The sequence below is a fragment of the Varroa destructor genome, unplaced genomic scaffold, assembly GCF_002443255.2.
Source record: "Varroa destructor unplaced genomic scaffold, Vdes_3.0 BEIS01000001.1, whole genome shotgun sequence".
NCBI lineage: Eukaryota > Metazoa > Arthropoda > Arachnida > Mesostigmata > Varroidae > Varroa > Varroa destructor.
Genome location: NW_019211454.1, coordinates 74,035,704 through 74,061,023, shown reverse-complemented (window position 1 = coordinate 74,061,023; position 25,320 = coordinate 74,035,704). Strand labels below are relative to the sequence as shown.

The window sequence follows — 25,320 nt, the reverse complement described above, 5'->3', positions numbered from 1 at the left end:
GTAAGGACGCCTAAGGGGATTTGTCCAGTTTGACCATAATCAAATCGTTATGTTGATTGCCTCACGTTGCGAGCACGTATTATTCGTCGTACAAAACGGATCGTAAGCAGTAAGTTGAGGTCGCCCGCAGGTTAAATATTTGCCAAATAACTGAGTCGAGAGGCTGAAGAGTTTTTTGGTTGCGGCCGCAGGTTATGAGCTCTCATTGTAGGCTATATGATTCGCCCACAACAAACAAAGCTTTTACTCTTTCCATTGCTATTAATTCAATTATACATATGTACACTAATAACAAGACTATTAGTTAAATTCATTATTGAGAGATAAGTTTGTGATCAGACCGTCGTTTCGGTTATCTTACAGTCGACTGCCAGTGGCTATGCCGGATGTCGCTGATAACCACATTGGATCTGATATTACCAGTGCAGTCCCTGGTCGGATTTTTTTGCGCCGGCTTCTATCGGGAGCTGGTAAACACATTGTTATATAAGTGTGTTTTCTGACTTATAAGTACTGTGAATTGGGCCCTACCAAATGAGTGTAGCTATTTTTGTAGCTTCCGTGAGCTCTCCTGTCTATTCTATATCGTAATGCGACGACCGCACGTCGTTAGCACATTGCCTTGTTAAGGAGTTTTCAATTTATAGAAAAATGTCTGACATGTTGGGGCCTAGTTACCTATAGGTCAGGTTTACTACATTCCACCTAGTCACTACGAATCAACAACAATTCAAAATAAATCCAACATTCCATTGAGAATTTATGTAAATAATTAGTGAATTTTCTTAAAAGTCTTCTAAAGTAAAGAATTAGTGAGTATAAATATAATGTATAAACAAAATTGTAAATAAGACCTGCTGCGCTTTCGACGTACTTGTTTTCTTTTTTTTCCTATACGACAATTTCGCTGGCTATAAGAGCTTTGGTAATGGCACACGAGTCTTCACACTTTATGATATGTGCGATAAGCCAATCTTGAAGTCAGAGTGCGGTCAGAACAAATAGTAAAGCTGACTGAGATCGACAAAAACGGTGCAGAATAAATGCAATGTTGAGCTCAAATCGAGCGTTGGCTAGCTACGATAATTTAATAGAGGCCGTTAATAATAGTCGAATCTTTGCGATCTGTAAGAGCATCGAAGGGTAACTGCTAGCTTCTTTGCTACTGAATGATCTGTGTTAGTTGATCCGCCTTCCAGTGCAGCTCAGGTCTGAAATGAGTGACAAGGCAAGCCAGCTTTACAGCATATCATGTACGAGGGTATATAAAGGTAAAACTTTCAGATGCTTTTTACAATGCATATTTTTACAGGCAATCCTAAATCTGATTTGCAATATCGTCACAAGGATAAGTGATACTGAAATAATTATAGCTATAGCTGCGGTTGGCAATAGTTACGAAATTAATATACTTCACTTTGCCAATTACTATACGAAATATGGGTTCACCAAAGACATAGAAGGATACCAGGACTATTTATGTATTCAGCTATGGATATCTGGCTTAGTGCTATACGTCCGTTTCTTGTCTACTTGTCACTCATTATTTCAGCTTAATTATAACGTTGAAAAATTCCGGCAGCCATCGGCAATTTCCCGAAAAATGTCCTGATTACCTAAAAATAGTAATGGGTAATATTGAGATGATGTTGGTTCGCAATAAAAAAGCTACTAAATAGTATGGTACGGTATTAGTGCTATCGGCAGAGCAGTGATCGACCATAAAAGGGCGTTTTGTCGCAGTGAAGATGAAGCCATCGAAAATCATTAACTAAATTGCCGACGGCAATTTGCAAGTAGTCTTTATTAAGCTTTCGTAGTCTAATTAAAGACGACCGATAGCGAGGCCTAAGTGGATTGGTTGGTAGTACCCGTGATACGCACTTACGTACCATTTCAGAGAAATAAACGTATCTAAATAACAGCTTTTAATTGAACGGCTTTCAGTTGTCATATGAGTCTGGAACGTATCCGACACAACGTAAAGTACTTGTGGGCAGTAAGTGTGCGATATGTTAGCCTTTTTACAACAAGCTTTGAATTTCTTTTAAAAGAGAAGTAAGACCTTCAAGTTTCAGAATAGCGACGGTGCATTGAGTGACAGAAGGTCGTTAGCTTCAAGCGCCAGACCTGTTGTATTATTAATAAAATAGCTTTCGCGCCGCAAGGTCCAATACTGCAAATAGACATTTCATCTTATGTGTAGCATTTAAGTAATAACACATTCTATTTTTCCAGAAAGAGGGTTTTCTTTGTCTAGTTAGCGGCTGTAGAGACACTATATTTTCCCTATCGCTTATCGAGATCACTATTTTTATTCTACAAAGCATCCCTAAAAATTGACAATTAACGAACTCTCAAGCTGCTTTGGAGCAAATACATATGCTTATTATTGTAGAAGCCTCGAAACACTGAAGATGCTCCTCTTTATCGTTCCCTTTAGTCGGCGCACAAAATTTGCGGTTCCATATATATATCATAAAATAATTTTGCTATCAAATTATCCGTTAGAATAGCGGTGATCCAATAAACCGTCGCCTGAGGCATTTATTGAGGCTGACGTTGAGAAAGCTCAGCTTCAAATTTCGTCCCCAACTAAGGCTCGCCGATTTTTTTTAAAAAACTTACATTCATCATATTAACTTAGCAAACACTCGTATCTGATAAGAGTGTATATAATTATCCGTAATATATACGAAATGGTTTTTCCTGCGCTATGAACAAAACCAACAGCAAGGGTAAGGGGTCTAAAATGTTAAAGCCTTTGCATCCGAGCGAGTCGTTTTACAGATATCTAGATAAAATAGAAAGTTCCTGTTTGGGTCTTTCTGTCCCATGAAGTAAGAGGCCCACATTCGAGGCTGTGAAACTTGTCTTGACAAATTCCAGTCCAATATAGGTGTTTCTGTGTAGACATAGGCTGCCCACCTCTTCTTGTGCACTTGTCTCATCGTACACTTCTTCTAGTCATTCAGGTGCTATTCCCTTAATACCCGAACGCTATCGAAATCTACTTGCAGTTCTAGCAGTTTTTAATTTTTTTGAAAAATTGTGCGCCAAAATTTCCAGTTGCATTGACCTTTTCGTCTTGTTGTGCCATTGCTAATAATTGCCCCGTTCGCAGCCGACATCGCTACTTCTCTAAACAGTCCTCTACCTAGCTCCCAACCGTCGTAACTCTTTTTAGCTACTATCGTCTCTAATTATAACGGCTCCACTAAGACATACTCGAACACTTTTGGAAGAGTACACACTTTACTCTGAAGACTACAGTTTCTCAAACTTTTTTCCCGTGTTAAAGATTACTTCTACTTAAAAAGTGGCCCCTTTTAAATTTAGATCTATCGAACTCTACGCCTGAAGCTAGCCGTAAAGATGTTGCGTTAGAAACAGCGACTAAGATGCGATAAATTGAACAATTTGAGGCTCTCGAACCGGATGGCAGGACCAAAGCTTGTGGCCAAAGAAAAAGCTGATCCGCTCTATCTACTGCTATCCCCAACCATGGCTGCACTGGACAGTAGTAGCAATACTACTTTACTGGGTGCTAGTTTTTACTAGTAGGAACCGCTGATTATTTACAGGGAGATTTTAAAGATGAATGGCCAGTTCCCTCTGTAGAGGAAGCAAAATGTGAGGGAGAAGCTTAGAAAGCTCACGACCCCTAACAGCGTGGGTAAGATCAGTAAAAGATATATTTAAAGATATTAGTTTTATACACGACGATAGAAATACGGGCACGCCAAGTACCGACAGTTAAACCACTGCTGCCACTGTGACCATTCGTTTAAAGGCCTGCGGTAGATCATGATGCTTAAAAGTACGTCCATTGTGCAACAGCATCATCACGAAATCGTTATGTAGAACGCTGTAGAAGAACAGTTGTATTTTTGCAGCTATTCACGTACATCTGCAATTTTTAGACTACTGCAGCATTAATGGGGTTTGCCATGATGCCTAGAAATGGTCGAGATGAGCGAATTTCAAGTCTTTCGACAACTTCACGGTAGCTAACTAATTCTCTGGAAAATATTATTGAAATCTGACTCAGCTGTTTATGAGGCAATTTTCTTCATAACTGCAGTTCCCCGGTAACAGCGTTTCAGGCCATTCTATCAACTGAGCAAAATTATGATGCATTTCTTTATCTATTTGCTAAACTTTCTTTTGATGAAATAAGTCAACCAAAGACGACATCTTTACTGTTAGAATATAGCGCTCACTTGTTGATTATTTGAATATTGAATAAGAAAAACAAATATATATATGTATATTGAATGATGCATGTGTGATTTAGGGTTTCTGAAAATAGTCTAACATATTCGCAATGAATTGAAAGTTTATACTCTTTACTGTTACCGATTGTTACTAGTATTTACAAGGTTTACCAGTTTAGTGGTTGTGGCTTCCCCGAGTTGTTTTTTGTCAACCCTTTTGCGACCCTGCTTCCAGTTGCTATATCGAAACCCGGATCCGCTAAACCGCGTGCTTCAATTGCGTTGGAAATCATTGTACCTAGAGAACGCAGAACCCAAACTTTACTTCATGACGTCTGTAGAAATATAACAGAAGCGGGCTGTGATTCTAAGATACAGTAGCGTTGACTGAGAATTCTCTGGATGTGGGTTTTAAGTCGAAACGAAAAATATTTTTTAAGAAGGTCTAAAATAAACTACAGGCTGCATCAAACAAACATGTCAACTTTAGACTTTTGAATATCCAACTTACACAATAAGAAATTAATGAACCTTTGTTGTACTTAGATGGACTAAACATATATCGTTTAGGGAACCAATCGAAATGTGTTTCAGGACGCGGAAAAGAGGCTATAATAATAATAATGGCTGATCTATGAAAAGTCCTTGAGAGTGAAATATTTTTTTCAAGTTTTTAGCATCTCGTACGTCAACATTAATTCCTGTATATTTCAAACGTGACCCTTTAATAGCCATGAACCGGCCATCCATACCTTAGGAATGAATTCACTTGTATAAGGACGTACACACAGTAAACTACATAGAAAGTTAGAGACTGCCTTTGGACAGAGACAAGAAAAATTGACAGAGAGAACTGTGTTTCTACCCGTTCACCATTCGTTTGGCCAGTCGCCGGAAGAACGTTGGTTCTGCCTGTCATCCTTTCGTTGATTCTTTTTCTTCCGGGTGCGCGTTTGAAGTGAATACTAGAACGGAAGCACCTCATTCTGCTAATGAACAACCTGTGTTATATTCCAACATGTCGTCTCTCCCTTATTGATCTGCATCTAACGAAAACCCTTTCGCATAGACTATGAATTGCTACCGCATCTCATTAATTTGGCCAACATGCTTTGCTGAAAACTTATGGTCATACCGGGAGTAGTAAATCCGTTCAAAAGTGAAGACTATCGAGCCTCTTTCGCAAAGTTTATTCATTGAAATTTTAACTAAACGTATAATATATATAAACCTCCATTATGCTATTTTATGGGTTCCTCTCTACGAATGCACGTGCTTACGTTACTACAGCGGAAGTATGGCAAGGCATGCGGTCTTGAGCGTACCGTTCCCTTTTAACCACTGCGTTCGGCTCGTTTTCGGTACTGCCAGTCTATAGTCAGACTTCAACTCTAACATGCTAAGGTACCTCAGAGCTGATTGTAAATCGAATTGAACAGACAACCGGAACAACACGGCAAACAACAATTTCAATCAATTGTCAACGGATGAAAAATACTATTCTGCCGCCGTACTTTATTATAGTTGCTCTTCTCCATAAAGAAGACAAACGGGATTACGACTCTACGTTTTGTTTCGGTGATACGTTGTTTTCCATTTAACTAATTTACAATTCAAAATAACCTGTTTCATATAATGCCTTTTGCAAGGCTATCATCGGAGATTTGCATAACCTCAAGTTCTTTGGTTGATGACTTACTTATCTTTTGCATTTTCTAAGCATGTTGAAGCTTTTTAGCCCTTTCGCCAATAGACTCCTTCTCGTGTTTATTATCGCACATATTTTGTGGGGCTTTCTCGCACGGCATCTACATGTGTGCCGATGTTGAAACTAGAGACAGAATATACATCCAAATAAAGTGTAAAAAAAAATAGCATTTATTTGTTTTATACTTTTTTGCCCTATGTTCAGCGCCATGTTTGCATCTAGGTTGGATCCAGGCAATGAGGTCACTTGAACGGGACGAGCAACCTTGATTTTTTTTCTTTCGCTTCCCCACCAAGGATTATTCCACTTAGTTCCCATATAGTCATTCTACCCGCCACCGTAAGCTGCATATCTACGAAAAATTTCGGCAGAGGTTAAAAGGAGATTAATCAATATTTAAAAAAAGTTATCTGATTTCGGGGTACTGGTAAGCTGTGTAAGTTTTTAGCTTGGATAAGTATGCTACTGCTAAAGTTAAAGACCGGACTACTCATAATCGACCGCTTACCGGAAGCTCTTCGTTGAGATACAACACGTATTCGCACTACGAGCTGGGACGAAAAAAAAAACGGTCTATTGTCTTGTTAGCTTAAACCTTATCTTTGTCCTAGTCATTTGAATTATTTACTTCTGCGTCTGCCAGGGCCAATGCCAGCTTAGTGTTGCTATAACGATGTACTACGTCAATATATGTATCGCGTATCTAATAAGCAAAGTAAACAAGTCCCAAAAAGGACTCGTCTGTAGTTATGAAATTTAAAGGTCCGTCTACACGAAGACAATTTACCTGAGTAAAGAATCTGAACGCCCACCATTTGTGATCAATCAAGCTCACCCTATGTTTATTAAGGACAAACTTAACCTAGATGTACAACCATATATGTTTCAATACTTGAACTTTGAGACAGATCTTATTCTGATATTTAACATGCGTCTACATTTTTTAGGGTTGAGACATGTGAGTAGTTTGTTGTTTACAGCAACCGGGTATAATCGATAGAGACTATGTATCCTGCCTATTCTCAAGCGGAAATCAAACTGTTCAGCCAACAGGATCTATTACTTCAGCCCTCTATCGATAGTTTAGTGTATGTTGCAAATACTTTGTTGGATTTCGTGCAAAAAATTCCTCGGTAGATAATAATCTATGACCTGGATACTCGGAGACGTTCCAGGGAAAAAAGATCTCCTAACCATTATCGCACGAAAATTCCACCTGAAGCCAGTAAGAGAAGAGCTGGCTCAATGGCAAATTCCAACTTGTCTATGCACTGTAGAAAAGATGCAAAAGGTAGAAAAAGGATTACTTATAAACTATCAGGAAAAGCTCACGTAAACGCGAATACTGCATTGTACTCGCTTGATTAAGTTATTTCAAAGTATTATTAGTATTAGAGGATGGATTGTCTACTTCAGTTCTAAGCGCAGAATGTTGTGGGTTAACTGCGGACAACCAGCTTCCGGACTTGTACGCAATAGGGAAAGATATTCACTAAGAAAATTTTTCTGTTAGGATATGAAGGTTCTTTATTTCAAATTTTTAAAACGTCATAAAACGATTTTTACCGAACTTCGTTATGAATATCGGCTGAGTAGATTGGATAGATTGAGAAGAAAATACCCTTTAATAGACAATAGAAACGTGGGCTTTTTGTCGGTATGACAACGTTTGTCTTTACATCACTTTAAGGATGCAAGCAATCATCTTATGGGAAGTACTCTAAAAAATATAGCTTGTTCAGGATGAAGGTTCTCCTTTGAAGTGAGGCAAGATCCGTTAGCTATGAAGATCATGTTGACCTAGAGTCGAACTTCGTTTTCTGGCGCATGCTCATTTACAAGCTGCCTACCAAATGGCAAACGATCATAAATGTTAACGCCATTGAGCACCATTTGAGACGATAACGTTGGCCGTGCATGTATTCGTAAAAAACTGGCTGAGAATTTATTGGTGCACGAAATAACAACCAGTATGTTATTTCATAAGCGTTCATATCTAATAGTTATCTTAGCTAGGTTTCTAGCTTGAAATAATAACAGTTTTAGCTCCACTTAGGTAGTTTTTTATATATTTTCGACAATTGATGACCAAGTATAAGTGCGCTTTTGTTGCAAGTTGTTGCAGTTGTGCAGTACGTGCTATTTCAACTATCAAGTTCGCGAAAATCTTTTTCCTTAGAGCTGTAGTTTTTTTTTTGTTTAAGTTTAAATAGGTTTAAGTTTCTATTACTTCTTTCGAGAGAACAGAAGTACTTCGCTGGAAATCTATTTTACTTAGGTCAGACAACGATAGACTTGCTGCAAAGATAAAACTGACGCGGAAATGCCGTATTATTTTTGAAAAAAATCTGAGAGGCGCTGTATTAAGAACAGCTACCAAAGCTAACGGCAAACGAACCCAATGTTCATGTGATCGCTATGACTGTATTCAGAAGTAGCGTGGACTAGCTCGAAATTACTACCACTGATTTTCAAGTCTACCATTGCTCTTGATGAAATTTTTCATAAAAAAATAGCTGCTGTGCGAACATCCTGAGGAAATTCCGAGACATCACACGGCATCCTGGTTTAGATATGCTCCCATTGCAAAATGACGCAATTGCGTAAAAGTACATAGATTTGTACAGGCTGCCTTGGTGGTTTTTCTATCAAAATCACTTTTTACGGGCTCCTATTGTAAGCAGAGAGCAAACTGAAATACATAAAACCGTCATCGACTAGATTTAAAAGAAACTTGTGCGGAGCTTAATCCAGTCGTCCCCTGGAAGGGGTGCAGGTGCGCAGTTCAATTAAGGATTCCTCTTTTGAACCCATGTTTGTCGTAAGTAGTACAAGCTGGTTACGGCATACCCAATATATTAAGAACGTCTACATGTCTATATTCAGTTTTGTTTGGGCATATCCTTACGATAACCAAGAGGTTTATGCATTTCTAAAGCCGACTAGAAATAAGCGCAATTCTTTTCCCCATGATAACGAGGGCAGATAATAAGGGCAGGAACAGGTGAGAGAAGCTAATCTGTCACGATAACAAATTTCGATATAAAGGGACATGTGACTTAGAAAGAGCTAGCATTCGAAGCTATACAGGACATTTTAGGATACCGTTTGTGATACGCCATTCTAGATGCAAAAAAGTCCAACGTTAGGTTATATACTTCCCAATAGAATAAACACAATTCAATGCCATAGTGTCGAAATACGATCATAATAATATTCCGTTAGAAGGTGAACAAATTTATAACGTAATGGCAAGGTATACCGACCGCTTGTAAGAGATAAATAGAACAAACGAGAAAACGCAAAAAACCATTGGGTAAAAATGCAGAAATGGAAGTGAAGAGTGACGGGATGGCATCGCTTGGGGCGGCGACGCAGAAAAGTGCGGCGTCCGACGTCTATATTGTGACCTGAGCTAATTCGGTCGCTGACAAAAATGAAGAACTGGCAGCGTTTCCCTATCCGGGAAAGCAACTCAGCTAAAAAAAAAAAACACCTTACGTAATCGCTAGAGGGCGAGTATACTAATTGTAATAAAACGTCAAAATAGAATCAATCAACAAGGATGGAAGTAACAAATAGGTAGGTCTTTTCATTTCCAGAATATCTATCTATGAGTGCGTCCTTATATGTGTCGAATATACATATTTTTCTCTGCAAATGATAAGGGAGCATGGTGTTTTGAGTTCGTGTCGGATATGAGTATCTAAGTAGAAGTTAATCGAGCGCTTTTCATGGCAGGTGCATTTTTATGCCAAGACTTCATCCATACTATATCTATGGTAACCGTCTCTTATAAGCAAATATGCGATAAATATAATACTCATATGTTGGGTCAGTTGATTAAAATTAACTATTGATTTATATATATAGCCATTTGGGTTGTATAGGCGAGGCACGCCTGGACATGTACTCTCATGTTCAGGTAATCCATAGGAAAGATGCTATACTGGACCATGTTTAGTTAGAAAGTAGTGACTTTGTAAATTTCAGCGTCGGACCCAGTGCATTCAAATTTTTAACTAGTTATTTATAGGGATCACTGGCCTAATTGGCGTTTCGTATTTGCTTTAAATAGAAGATCAATACTTTAACTTAAATTTCCTTCGTGAGTTCCGTCCGTAAAATCTAGCCGTTTCAAATCAACTATTTCTCGGTCCAGGCAGTAATTCTCTTTCAATTAAGTAAATGAATCTCACTTTAAAACAAATATGTATATAGTAATAGAAAATACCTCAACGGCCCGTAGTCGTATTGGCAGAATGATTTATCCACGGATATCTTGCTGTCCTTCAGATGCTCGCTTGAATAACTTGAATACGCAGGAAAAGCTATTCCCAGATTTCTTTGCCAACTTAAGTGAATTCGGGCGCACTTTTAGCGGTATGCTGACAACTTATGTAGTTGTACTTAATTTCGTTGAAAATAATGATGTTTATTTTAAATAGGCGCTCCTTTTTCAATTCCCTTTTGTGTGAACCTTAGTACGTCATCGCATCCCATCAATAAAAGCAAATAGCCACTTCTCTAATTTTTCAGTGGTTAAGGAATGGCTGGTTTTTTAGTCACAATATTTTCAGCTATTTCTATCAGCGAGGATGGGGTGAAAAAGGTTAACCTAACAAATCAAAGCACCAAATTCCACCTTGAGTTACAAGCAAGACATTTGAAAATTAAACGTATAGTTTACAATGAATAGTACTTTTCAGGACAGGGTCATTTCTCCTCCAGACGAACTCAGTGCATACGTATTTCTATAATAGTGGCCCTCGGCTTAATAATGAATATTGCTCAACGGCAATTTCTACCACGTCCTGTTACCAACCATCATTCCCACGAAAATTCTAATTTGCCACCATATGTTTGCATGCCACCAAGGGAATTTCAATGTATATTAATTAACAATTCGCAGCAGTTAGAAAGAGCGCTGCCTGCGTATGATGTTACTAGGCGTTATTCCGGTGTCCTACGCAGGGCAAGCTCCAGTCACTAACAGAACTGTATAATTCTTTCGTTTTCTCATAGGCTCTCATGGTGATTGGTTGGCTGGCTGCCAACGCTCGTGCTCGTTCAGACGACGGCTTTTCTAGCATATCCAGGACTGAAGACGTATGTTTCATGACATATCCAAACTCAGTAAATAAGATGCTTAGCTTTTGTATTTCGATGTCGTTGCTATTGATAATTTGGTTCGGTCGAATCGTTTTGTGCGCCAAATATCATGTAGAGTAATAATAATAATAACAACAAAGAGGCCTTTTTTTGAGCATATCCTGCACGAATGTATGGAGAATAACCGTACATATACGATACCTTATTTGAAGAATCTAGCTACTGCTTATTTAGGCCATGTCTTTTACATTCGTGCGTTTAAGTTTAGTTTTTACTTTCAAGTGTGTTCTGTTATGAACTAGATGAGTCCGTTCTAGATAAGTGACAGCCTGGAATATGTACGGCTAGAAACCAAATTTGGCAGCCTAATGTTAATGAATTTCCTTGTTGGGATAAGACCATTCCTAAAGGCGGATTCGTATCGTCCAGAAGAGAACAAAATGCCGCATATCTAGGAACTAAGACAATCATATTATCAATATGATTGGCGTATTAGCTGGCCTCAGCATGAGTAGTCCTGGCAGGTAATCTCAAACTTTACGGATCTCATAATCTATAGGATATACCATCACGTTTAAATGAAATACCTGAAGAGAGCACGTTTTTCAAGCCGAGAATAAACACAGAAAGTACGGTATGGGCTAGTAGCGGCGTTTAGTTGCTTTCCCGGGGAGTAGATTAAGTGCGATATATTCTAAGTGAAAGTCTATGACATTTGCATATATGGCACTCAGTTAACCTAACAATCGTTTGTTCTAGAGTATCATTAGGTTGTATAAACCAACTCAGTTATGCTTAATTAAAAGAAGGTAGAAACAATAAGCAGATTCCGGGGGCTACCCCTCGTTTGCAGCTGTAATACAATATTTTAAAAAGTGAGAACTCGCTCTTGTTTATTGAAAAACTTAAGTTAAAACAATTGGACTTGAACGCTGCAATTTTACATTAAATTTAGCTTTGCTTACAGAAGTTAGTACGAGAAACTTTTACGAATTGTTCTACATATGGGATGACATAGTGAAGACAACTTGGAACCTGTGGAGGCAGTAGCTTTTTCGAGACAAACTCAGAACACTCTTGATAACCATACTTAAATTAGGGTTGTAATTTTTTTGTTTCAATTCAGCCAGCTTATTTTGAGTATATGCGAGTTAGTTTATTGCAGGTCGTGATACGTGCTGCCTGATTTGTATTTGATTCCTATATACTGCATTATATTATACTATATAGTGCCATAATTGCAGTGTGCGAGTGTCCTTTGTAGTAACAAACAAAACACTCATCTCTGTACCCGTAACGGACAAACATGGCGTAGACTAAACAAGAATAACCATAAGGTTTCCTTGGTGTCTTGGAGACCACCTCAAGTGGATCTAGCCTCTTAGCATCCCTATTCTAGCGGTTTATGCTAGCGTTTACGAGAGAATAGCTAATTATACAAAAAAAGGTCCTAGCGGTCTCAGATTCCCATTTCTGCGTGCCCCCTTCCCCAAGAGGGCGAAGCAATTAGAGGAAAGGCTCTTAATCAACTTTTACCGTCCCCATCCTCCATCTTTCAGCTGGTATGAGAATCTAACAAATCATCATAGAATTCCCCTAGGTTACTGTTAGTCTATATCCGGTGTGCCAGCGCAACCTCTTCAAAACTGCGAGACGATACATATACACGTTGCTACACATCGTTATTTTAAACCGACTCTGAATATTTTTATTTTTACTAGAAAAAATTTCTCATGAAAACCAAATGAACCGTTTGTGGAGGAGTTGGGAATTTTTGTTGAAACGACTGATTAATCATGAGGGTATTTAGTTTTTATTTTGCAATGTTCGCTTCAGAGTTATGCGGGCTACATAAACAGTCTGGTCGCCAATTACTCGAGGGAGCGAGGAAAACGGTTTCTTGCCGCTAGCTTACTAACAGGCAGATGATGAATGTGCCGCCCTTCTGCCGACTTTGCTCGCCTTCATGGCCCATTTCCTGGCCTCTTTTCTGTGGTGGCCTTCCTTGTCATCGTCTTATCGCGCCGTTTACCCTTTTCCCTCTCTGTAAAATAATATGAGATTTAAGTTTAAGGGGGGGTTGGCTCTTTTGCGTTCACTCCGCCTGCCATGCACGACACCAGGAAAGCCCCGGCGCGCAAAGAGAAATCCTTGAATGCCTACCCCATTGGAATTCGCGAAGAATAACTTCGCTCTTAACAGACAACTACTTCAGTGTCTGCACTGCTGCTACCGCTTTTAACAGCTGTGCACGACCCCGACTATTACTGCCACTCGTCGTTCCGTCTATGAGCAAACGCTGGGTTCTTTCTCCGGTCGCAAAGAATTTATTTCCGTTCCGTTAACTTCAAGTTAAGGAAGAATGGAGTGAGTGAGTAGGAAGGACAATAAATGGGTGCGCAATAGACCACTAAATAGAAGAGGAACTGTGTTGATACCAAATGGTGTAACTTTTTTGCCACATTACGCCTTCAACGTTTTTCTTCTAATTGTTTTATATATCGTGATTCTTTCCCTAACGTTCTTACTTTCATGTTATTTATTGATTCAAGGTACGATATTTTTGCACATTACGAAAGGATAAATCTCACGTTTCCTTTGGCAATACCCTATCGTTAAGTGTGTTACGCTAAAGTAGTTCATGTTTCTAAAGTGCGCACCTCACTACTATAGACCTCATTACAAGTAGTTTTCTTTGACTAAAAAGACTGTGATTTTAATTAATAACGTCGATACTGAAAAGCAAGCTTTCGTCTCTGACAAATCATCATTTTACGCTATGATACGTAGGTAATCTTACTTAATCTCTATCGGTAGATGAATAGTGAGCCTGTAACCCAAACCCTGTACCAAGCCCAGTCAAAAATTTTTGCATTTATTGGATTATTACAGTTTTGCCGCATAGGGGCTTCTAATTCACTATGTGATAACCAGTTCAGCAAATCAGTCAACTCAGCATTGTATTCGAATTGCCCCTACAAGTTGCGACGAATTTCTGTCTCTGCCTAAATAGTTGCCTCTTACATAAGTTGCATCTTCATATTTGGTAACTTATGTATGCAATTATACCGGGCGCACCACAGCTCAGTGGGCCTTCAAGGGGTCTCGGGGAGGCAAAGATATTTTATCCACACCGTTGTCGAAATACAATGAAATCCCAAGATCGTTTTAGAATCGCTGGAATTAGAAACCTTTCATTCGCCTGAATAGATATAGCTTAGGCTTTGCTTGGGCTCATTATGTAAAACCAATGCCAGAACGCTACATCATATTTTTTCTGTAATTAAGGTCATTCATTCCATACATCATGTAGGAATGACATCTTCGACATATTGCGGTTTCAGTCTTTGGGCAACTATCAGTTCGGGTACGACATCACTGATTGGGATACGAATCGGAAAAGGTGGGAAGTAGCTGATGCTTACAACAATCGTAAGGGAGGCTATTCGATCACCGATGTTGACGGGAAGGTGCGCCATCTTGAGTACGTTGCGGACAAGTCTGGATTCCGCGCAGTAGTAAGGACCAACGAGCCCGGTAATGGACATATAGGATTATTGGCAAAAAAAACGCAAACTAACATCTTGCTAATTCAGAGTACATTTCTAGAGCTGTCCTGATATATACAAACGATTTTCTTGCTCAGGACCTATACCCGCTAGTTGGTGGAAGCGTATGTACCTTACAGACGTGACAATTGATCCATTCGAAGTGTATTTAGGAATAAATAAGGTGTCATAAATTTTTTTTAAGCAGCAACATAAGTTGACTGTTATGCTCATCTCTCCTGTTCTATATAACTGGAAAGAAATGTCTTTGTCCTTTTCCTTCCGGATTTCTTCAGTCAGCATCGGTTCATAAAATATGGTACAAGTGATCATCATTTGATTGTTAATCCATGTAGTTAACTCCATAATTCTGTTGTATTTATTTTCATTGCCAAATGACACCTAATATGAATCTTTGCTTAATAAGCTTCGACAAGTACTACTCCTACTAATAGCTTACCCACGTTGGATTTTTGGCCATTGGATGTGGGTCAAAATGTTTTTTTAACTCGATTTAAACTTGGTTCTAGGCACTGACTGAGTTTTTTTCGGACCCAGTCAAGCTTTTGTGTTTTTCAGGATTGTCTTTCATCTTTTTTTTTATTTTTTAAAAACTAATAGCTATAACTGATAAAGCTAAATATATTGGATTCGATGTGAGCCTCGAAGTGAAAATTTGTCATCTACTATACGATATTTTTGAGCTATTTGTTATTTCTATTAGCGTTATTTAGTGAATAGGTCTTGTCCAACCTTTTTCCGAGGAACTCTGTCCTGCATTGATACTTTCATTATGCAGCGCTTTCAACCTCTGACATATACAGATCGACTATATACGAAATGTCATTACCGTTAGTTTCCATGGCAATGTACTCAAACTATATTTTAAATATATAATCTACCTTTACCATTCCATAAATTACCTACTTTTTAAATAGACTCATATCCACCCAGCTCATTGAGTCCTACATACATAATCATAAGAACCAAACAATTTACGTTTGCTTTAATTTTTTCAAACCTTAACGGGGTGAATCCTTTGCTATATATAGATAAGTTAAAATATGATAATAAAAAAATATAGATAAAATAAGACATATAAGGTAAAAACAGCAAAACTATATGGATCGCAAGTCGCAAAGGCAGGCATTTCTGCGTAAAAATCGACAAGTGTCTTAGAGATTTCACAGACATATCATGGGAATCTTCCTTCGGATACAGTTTCTTTATTTCGAAAAGAAATCCTTAAATTGAAACGAAAGAAGCCAACTAAGAGCTATGCGCAGATAACATTGACTTCAATTTTCTGGGGAGCTTCCACCATAATAAAAAAATTAACAAATACTACGGTATGCGATAAATGAGGTATCCAAGTTGAGCTCAGAAAATGCTACGGTAATACATATGCCCAAGTGCACTGAAACGTGCTTACACATGACAAATTCAATCAGCATCGCTCGTTTGTAAGACCCTTAAATGGTCTTAAATAATTGTTCTTTGCCCCTCTCTCAGGCCAAGTAATCTCATTGGCAATGCACCAACATCAAAAAACAACAGTTTAAAACTATCTTTGACATGAATAAGAACATCTTATACAGTAGAGACGGGGCAGCTGTCCATTCGTGTCGAACGCCATAGCGTTCGATGCGAACGGTGTCGCACAGTTTGCCTATAAGATATCAGATACTTTGTTGTTAAAGGACATGATTTCTAATAAACGCATTTAGTGGCCTAGTATAATTTAAATTAACCTCCCATTGTGAAAATCACGCTGACTTGTCCAGTACGGGAAAAGAGTTTTCGTGACATGCAGTTGAAGGAGAAGCAAGAAAACTTCTAGCTATACATACAGGCTCACAGAGGCACCAGTCATCGTGTATCCGTGCTGACATGAAAGTCTACAGTTACAAGTTACACTGCAATAAATTTCTTTAACGGCTGAACTGTCGATATAAGTTCCTCACAAGAATAGAACTTCGCAAGGCACATCGTCCGAATTTTTAAAAAAACACCTATTTTACCACACTAATTATTGCAGACGATCAATAAGGACGTCTTACATTATGCTCTAATGTAATAATGATTCTGAATAATCGTGATTTTTCAAAACTTCGAATGACAAGGCGAAGTTTTGACTAGCAACAAAAAGTACCTAATGAAATAGACATAAAACATGTCAATTGTTTCAGATTGTCTAAACTTAATTAATAAATTTGTCATCATACAGAAAGTAGTTGCTTTACAGCATATTACTTACCAGATAGTGGAAGCGATTACTTTACGTATGTACGCGTTTACATATGCGTAATAATTTTTAGGTATAACCTTATTCTCGGAATGGTTAATTTAATTTAATTAGTTCAAAACACGGGAACCCAGTGATTAATATATTTGTGGAGAAAGTTCAGCGTTAAAGTTTATCGTTCACTTAATGCAAAACTTACCATATGACGCTTTCACCAGAACCTCATTTAACGACTTTATACTGAAGCCATTACGAACTGTGTGTCGTTAAAACTTAGTAGCCTTAGGGCAGTAATATCGAATATAGCATTTTACCTGTTTAAATGATACTATTTCAATTTTCAACCTCGTATCTAGAACTGTACATCTTTATCGCCATTATATGTTTCATACACAAACCCATTTCGAGTGGTTATTATTTGTGTTTGTTGACCAGCTCATTATATAGTCGCACGAAGCTCTAGCTTGAAGTGGAACTTCAACAGAATCAAATACAGGGGGAAGGTGTCAATTTTGTGAGTGAAAAAATAATACCTTACATCCTATATATAATGAGTAGGTTCCTGAAATTGAACTAAGCTTTCAGTAGGATTGTATTGTGTTCGACTGTCTCTTTAACTAAGACGACCATTAATTATGTTATGTGTTTCTTTCGTCATAGCGAAGTAGTCAAGGATCTTTAGTCATTGGTCATAATTAGACTTTTTAGCGGTTCATTGTTTGTATTCGTTGCGCACTAACTAGTGTTTTATTTTTAAAAAATAACATAAATTTAGTAAATTAGATTAGTTCAAGCGAGTGCGTTCATGCCAAGCACCTTGAGCAACATCATTAGTGTTTCTGTTCATTCTTCATAGGCCACCGTTCATCCTACATAGGCCAACTAAGTGTTCCTTTGTGCAATACGCCTCTGATGATTTCGGCGATATTGTTTCTATAGCTGGTTTAATGGTGACGTCTGCTAGTAAATGAAGTTGGCACTTAATGGTGCATAAGTTTATTTACCCGAGCTTTATGTCCCTACGATATATTTTATACGCATTTGAGGTGTACTTTAGGGGGTCCACCACTAGAAGTGTCTATGCGTAATTTAATTTTGTGCTCACGGGGGTTCCGAATTTCAAGCATTTTTATATTTAGCTTTTTCCCTTAGAAACGTTTAGAGGCATATGCGCGTCAAGGTAACTCATGCACCAGCGATACGTGTAAGTGACTCAAAAATAAGCCGGCAAGCCGTCCGTATAACGAGAAAGCTAACCAGCTTCAAAGACATGATATAGGTTTAGCCGAACTGAGTTCTGTATAAAACAAAATGACTGTATATTCTTTTATTATGGAATTCGTCTACAGGAAGGATCGGCATAACACCCGAGGGCTGCCAAATTAAGAAGTTGAATATTGATCACGAATGATTTAACCAGCAAGGACATAATTGTGGTGCCTAAGGAAAGCGACCTTGAATTTTACAGCCACTATTACAAGTAGATTACCTAATCTCCTCACTCGTAATCAGCAATTTAAAACGTCCCAATGCCCGATTGCCATGCTGAATTGGCTCTATTAATACACCCTAAAATCACTAAAAATTGTTATTAGTAACTCTTTCAAGCAAGCAATCAATAATAAATCAATTTTATTTATTAAAAATGCTTAACTATAACTCAATTGTTGCTACTAAGCTAAGCATATATGTCTGCCATCAATCTGAACGTTTACAAAGCTCCTAGAACGCTAAGCCTATTGATATCAGTAGGCCAACGTCGCTTCTCCACGATCGACAATGTTCAATAACATTTTTCTGCAATTGTCGTGAATTGACCGTGAAGTTTATCTTTTTCCAAGTGAGACTCATAGCCAATAGCACTCATTACTATGCTTCATGGATATGTGCCTATAGTTTATAGCATAGTGCCATGCTTTATCAGCATTTTTATGCACTATTTAGGATGCTGTCTACGATCTAAATGACGATGACCTAAAAGACAATATACAAAATAGGAAAGACGCCATAGGCCTGATCCACCACCTGTTCTACCGAAAAACCATTATTTTTAATTATTATAGGCCAGTCCTGTGATTTATAATAACGAGTTCACCTTTCGTCACGGCAGATAATTACTGATATTTTACTAAGCCAAATAGGCAAATGGACAGAAACAGGCGACCAGAATCAAACGACTACGAATAGGCCAATGATCTATCGCCTCGACGCACGGTACTCCAGACTTAACTGTCGAAAGAAAAGTAATGGCTCTTCAAAGCGGTCAAGAGGACGATGTGTCTAACTAAAATTTGGAAACAGATGTCGCAAAGTGTTTACTCTAATTAAGTTATGGGGACTATGCAATGACAACAAATTAACGCGAACAACAATACGAATTATTTTGCCTCTTACGGTCCCAAAGCCACGTGTCTTATTAATTACTATTTCTTAGGAAGCAGTTTATAAGGCGCGTGTAAAACGACTCGAGTAAATTTTCGACATTTTTGGTAAGTTGCGTACATGTGCTCTTCTAGTCTAGTTAGGGCATTTCTTCAGGCCGTGGGCAAATTTGCCAGCGGGGCCTGGTGTCGGCTGCAGCTTTTGTTGGCAGCATAAAGGATGCAGGGAAGATGTTATGACCCGACCGTAGCAATTAGGCCCTTCTAATGACTCATAAACGAAATATAACCCATAAAGAAGGGCCTGCGCAAAACAACAACCATGATCCCGCCATTCTCGGACGGTGCTCCTTTCCCCGTTTATCTGCTCGTTCGGGTTAAGTTGCATTTAGGCCAAGTGCTTAAACGTTATACCTGCCTAGGGTCGAGACTAAGAGCCATTATTGTATCGTTTATTCAGTTTCTTGCACGTCCAGCTTTTACCTCATAGCGTTGTTCAGATCAGGGATTAGAACCCCACTTAAAATGGTCTTGAAAAGGTTCCTTTACCTTTTGATATTTCGAGCTATGTAAAAATTTAAATGAAGTTTTATTATTTGTAAAAGGTCACAGCGGTAATGCATATCTCGTTGCAAAAAAAAAGTAAGCAACCCAACTGTAGAGTTGTTGCACAAGTTTAAGACTACAGTTTCTTCTTGTTCCGGTATATTTATGCAATAATAATGTTAAAACGACCCTATAGGTTTTCGGCTTCAATTTTCGCTATTAAGGGTTTTGTTTTTGGTAAGATAGCCGGTCGTCTGCTAATATATAATATCAAAAACAACGAGATTAGGACGGTGAAATGCATAGAGCGTTCTTGTCGCATATTACATACAGGGTTAAGCTAAAGCGAAAAGGGCTACTTGAAGTATTATAAATTACCAAAGATTTTACATTATTTATTACTATTACAGAATAGATTTATACGTTACCATAAAGGGTTTAAAAGAGTCATTCTACAGTGTTCCTGCGACAATGGGAAACTTATTTTATTTCTAATAAAGTTCGACCTTTTACATTTAACTTTGTTAAGTCATTATCTTTCTGCAACAAGACGGCACAGCTTCAACTATAAAAAAATATCGCTGCCAAACTAACGAGCTTGGTTATTTTTTCTTCATATTTTTTATCACAATACTAGAATAACTGAAGTGTTAAATACAAATGCATGTATCAATACGACTAAGAGTTTGCCAACCGATAGTCAAGACCCTTCTTTATGCAAAACATAAACTATGATCTATTTTGCACTCCTTTAATATTATTAAGGTACGGCTCCTGGCTATCATGGGGACGCCCTCTATCTTCGAAAAGGAGTGAAAGAGATCATAACAAGCTCACAACCAGCCTTACAACTTACCGGGCACGTCATCAAGCAGAAGGTATTGTTAAGTTAACGTTGCTTGAATTAATTTCGTCACTTTTAAGTATCATACATTTGTACGTATCATACAAGAATCCTAAGTTCAAATAGGTATTATGGATTTGATTATCAATGGACGCTCAGATGTCGAAATGCGTATAGGGCCTGCATTGGTTCCACGAACTATTTCGGCAAGCACTTTGCGACATTATATTCTGCTAAGAAAACATAGGCATTCTATTAACAGGCCTGCTGCGTTTCTATGATAATGATATGCACACGTTTTAGTAAACTGGCCTCCAAACACTGGATTTTTATCACCAGCGTCTGATAATATTTCCTGAACTACATACTACCCAGCAGACAATCCACACACAAGTTAATCAGACTACATACTTATCTAGTCAACACATTGGTGCCCATAAAATATCAAACTATACAAAATAACTTTTCCTTCTACATCAGACGTTGTAGAGATAGGCATTCTTATCTTACGTCTGAGAATTAATGCTTTAATGACTAGGGAGGAAAGAATTAATGAAGTATCAATCATCGTATTGTATTGGCAGTTCATTTAAATTAGAAAGTCTGAGATAAAATCTAGCAATAATGGCCAAGACTATATTGGTCCTGTGTAAACAAACCTTATTGTCATATGCGGTATATAGGCGAGTGTCGGAAGACCCCATCCATATCCGTATCGCTGAAATGAAAAAAGAGAGACGCATATTATTTAGCGCTTCCTCGGCCATCCGTTTTATCCAGGTGCAAGTATTGTTCCTGTTCATTGTGTATATTGCTACCCTCAAAATACTCGATGACTTAGTTATTTCAGGTAGATTCCCCTGAATGATAAAGCGAAATGTAGGTAGGCGAAGGGAAGACACTTTTCGAACAACTAATCCACTGGCAGCCTCTGAACATATAAAAAATTCATTTCAATTCAAGATACACAAATAAATCTAAAAGATGTAGCCTTCATAGGTCTTCACTAGCTGGATATAGAGCTTAGCTTCATATTGCTATAGTACGATTTGAAACCGTGACGCCGTCTGATGCGGTTATTGTGAGTCACAAGAAGATATTTGGTGTATACGTACTATATTATGTATGGCACTAGCATCTTATTTTCGGATAATGTTAATATTCGATTGCGATACACAACTCAAGTCAAAAGAAGAAAACTGACAAACTTATTAATGGGACTATACAATGGGAGTAAATAGGTGCCAAAGACAGGACGCACATACTCGACACTGACGTCAATCATCTCAGTGATTTAAACATTGAAAAAAAAAAGAAAAAAAAAAAAAAATGATAAACTAGTGAACAAATGGTTCCCGGACTGTTGAAACGTCAACAAAGTAGCGACGACGTAAATCTCTTACTAACATGCTGCGAAGTGTTGAAACAGCTGAAAGGGTCAACGTAGCCTATCGATTTGAGCTATCTCAAGAATCAGATTATTTATAATTCACTACAAAAGCAAACTTCTGAACTCTAAAAGACTTCCGAATGTCATGAGCCGTGTTTTTATCTATAAAATTATACACTTTCGTCGCGTCTTCTGGCTTTTAGCGTTTCCTTTCAATCGACCAGCGACAGCAATCCCTTTCAATAAAAGAACTTCGAATTGTGCTTTTGAGGTATTGACATCATTATAAAGCATGCTCGTGCCATACTTTTTTTAGGTAATATGTACAATCTATTTAACAACCGCTCTGCATAATAAGTAATAACGTATTTGGTTACCTTTGTCAGACAATTTTTTCAAACTTTTATCGGTTTCCTCGCTTTCTCCACAGAAATTCACGTTACATACCATATTAAGCAAATTAGTATCCTACCGCCATATAGGTTTTGTGTATTTATGTATGATATTTGCAGCACATATTTCGTTTTCCACTTTGACTTGATAATCCTTCCGGTTTAACACATATACAGAATACTTATGTCCAAAGATGATTCCTAAAGAAAATCTCCTATTTTCATTTTTTATCATTCGAAGTTCATCTGGGACAACAGAGTACTCGAATGCTTTCAAGAGCAGCAGTAAACGAGAACATTGGTCTTTCGACGATCATTGATTGTGGAAGGCTGCGGGGTTTCTGCTTATATCACTCATACTGCCCCTGTCGTCTTCCGGTATAGATGTTAGCGCTAATTAAGTTTTGTGCAGTGCCTCCGGTCACAGCTAAGAGACAGGGCCGCCCCGTCCCCGACATTGGACGCATCTTGATAAAATGACTCTGCATGGCGTCTGTAGCACGATCCGTGGCGCTGTTTCAGATTTCCTTCAAAAGGTTGTTCCTTCAAATAACCACATTTGCTTTACGGTGACTTGGCCGAATGCTCCGGCCCTTAATAACTTGTATAAAAATTGCGGATACTGCCCTGTTCTGCAGGCTACATTCAGTAAAGCTAAATAATTTGAGTATTTGGTAGGACTATGGTGTGAAGTATGCCCGCTATGAAAAAACAGTTTAACAGCTGCGTCAATTTCTCAAGTCTCTAAAGTCAGCCGATGACAACACGCCTAACAATAATTAGACTTACATTACCCTCAAACAACTGATAGAACCTAAGCACTATGTCTACGATATATCGTTTTGTGGTATTGTTATCCGCTTCTGGTTGTAACATGGCATACAATTTACAAAGCTACTTATAAAAAAACCAAAAAATAGCGTACGAAAATAATTTTCAGTATGGAGTAACTTATAGGAACAATACACCTTACCACTATCTTACCTAGGCTAGTCGTGCAATGCATACAACACATTCAAACAGTTTAACATAAGTAATTTTCCTCTGTATTTAGTACTGCATATTATCTACGCGCAATTTATGTGATTCACGCCAACTTACTTGACATTGTTTAACATTTGTACAATAGCGATAGTGTTCATTTATAACAAACTTTTCAAAGAAATTTAGTCTATTTTGAAAATGTGCTATTTATAAGAACTTTATATCCTATATTCGCAAGTAAGCCTGTTTTTCATTTGAAATGTTGTCTGCATCCATAGAAACTTGCCACGGTTCACGCGCTGGCTTCTGCTGCTCCGGTGCCAGTCGCTGTTGACAAGCCTATCATCTATCAGCAGCCAAGTCTCTACGATGCTGTGCAGCCTAAGCCCATCGTTCAGCCAATTAACGTTGCTAAAACTGTTGTAGGTCAGCTGCCCTTGGTCAGGCCTGCTTTTCAGGTTTACCAGACCTTCCAGCCCATGGTCCACGTCGCCCCCAAATCGATTCAACTTCAGAAGCAAATCGTTCAGCCTTTTGTCCAATCAGTCGTACATTACAAACCTCTTGTTTATCAGCAACCAATAATGCGACTTGTTCCAGTCCCCAAAACCGTTGTTTATCAGCAGTCCCTCGTTCAGCCCGCGCCCAAAGTAAACATCGAAACGTACCAGCACGTCGAATCGCTTAGTACTGCCAGGCAACCAAAACTCATTGTTCCTGTCTCTGATGTCCTGGCCGGACCGGTAATGGAACCAGTTGTGCAGAAGGCTGCCGTTGCGCAGCGCGTCACACTAAAAGAGAAAAAGATTATTGTGACACCACCCCCCGCATACACAGGCCCTCGACGCCGACCTCAGAAACTCATTGAAGATCCATCGCAATCGTACGAAACCCCTGAACTCCCGAAACTTACTCCCAAACGGGTACCTGGGTATACTCCTGCCCTTGAGGACTTCGAGGACGATTATGATTCGATTACCGCTGCTCCGCCATTGCATCGTGACCGTGTAACGTACTCGCCCGACCAACGCGTCCTTGCCATCTCAAAGTTCACACCTCTGTACATCAAGCCAGGTGGCATTACCAGGAAATCAGGCTCATTCCCTCCTCTAGCTGGTCCGCCCTCCCGACGAGCCCGCGCCTAACAGTCATTCTCAATATCTCGCTCCCCATAAGTTCCACTGTTCCGTTGATCACATAACATTACATTCACTATTTCATTGTTACTGAATGAGATCATCTGATATATTTCACGACGGGTACAAGAGCGCAAGTAGGTATACTCTCTACCGAGTCAAGGAACTAGGTACAGCATTGCAAACTATATATGAACTGTTTAGTCATTAATTACTTGGAAATTATCATCTGTGTTTTATTTATGGCTTAGAGAGTTATGGCCAGTTTCTTTTTGACATGTATACAATATATTCTTTATAAAATAATTATCATTTTTTAAGAAAATTCAACAATATACTTAGTGTTAGGTATCGTCTTAGTGCTATGGATATAGCTGATCAATATCAAACGTTAAATTACAATTTCGCATTGTTGCCATATTGAGAATCGAGATTCAGAAACTTCCCTGAATAAAGATAAAATTCTCTAAAGTGAGCGTTAGCTGTTTTCATTTAATACTAGAATCTTATGGTTTCATATTAGTGTGTCATGAATTTCTTCAAGGAGGACATTTTGATTTTAAAAAAGAGCTAAAATCTAAAAATAGTTCTCCCTTTCCAAATCTTTCAGTATCCAGAATCGGCCAGACATCGTTTACCGTAATTAAGACCGGGGTATAGTCGATTATTTTTACTGCCACGGGAGTCATGTAGCAAAGGCGGTAGACCTGAGACAGTCGAAGCAGTGTTTAATAGCAGAACAGATTGTGAAATTTAACAATTGAACGGTATTTCGGTGATGGCAGAGAAGCTAGCAAAGGTGGTATAATATAGCAAT

The 25,320-nt window shown here is 38.4% G+C and overlaps 1 protein-coding gene across 1 annotated transcript; it reads left to right on the top strand.

The window, feature by feature from the left end:
• Positions 1-74: 74 nt before the first annotated feature.
• LOC111255433 (uncharacterized) lies at positions 75-24,979 on the top strand. The gene is made up of 5 exons (XM_022817403.2): positions 75-109; positions 10,951-11,034; positions 14,382-14,574; positions 20,523-20,635; positions 23,646-24,979. The coding sequence occupies exons 2-5, from the start codon at positions 10,957-10,959 to the stop codon at positions 24,510-24,512; spliced, it is 1,251 nt and encodes a 416-aa protein (XP_022673138.1). The 5' UTR covers positions 75-109; positions 10,951-10,956; the 3' UTR covers positions 24,513-24,979.
• Positions 24,980-25,320: the final 341 nt, after the last annotated feature.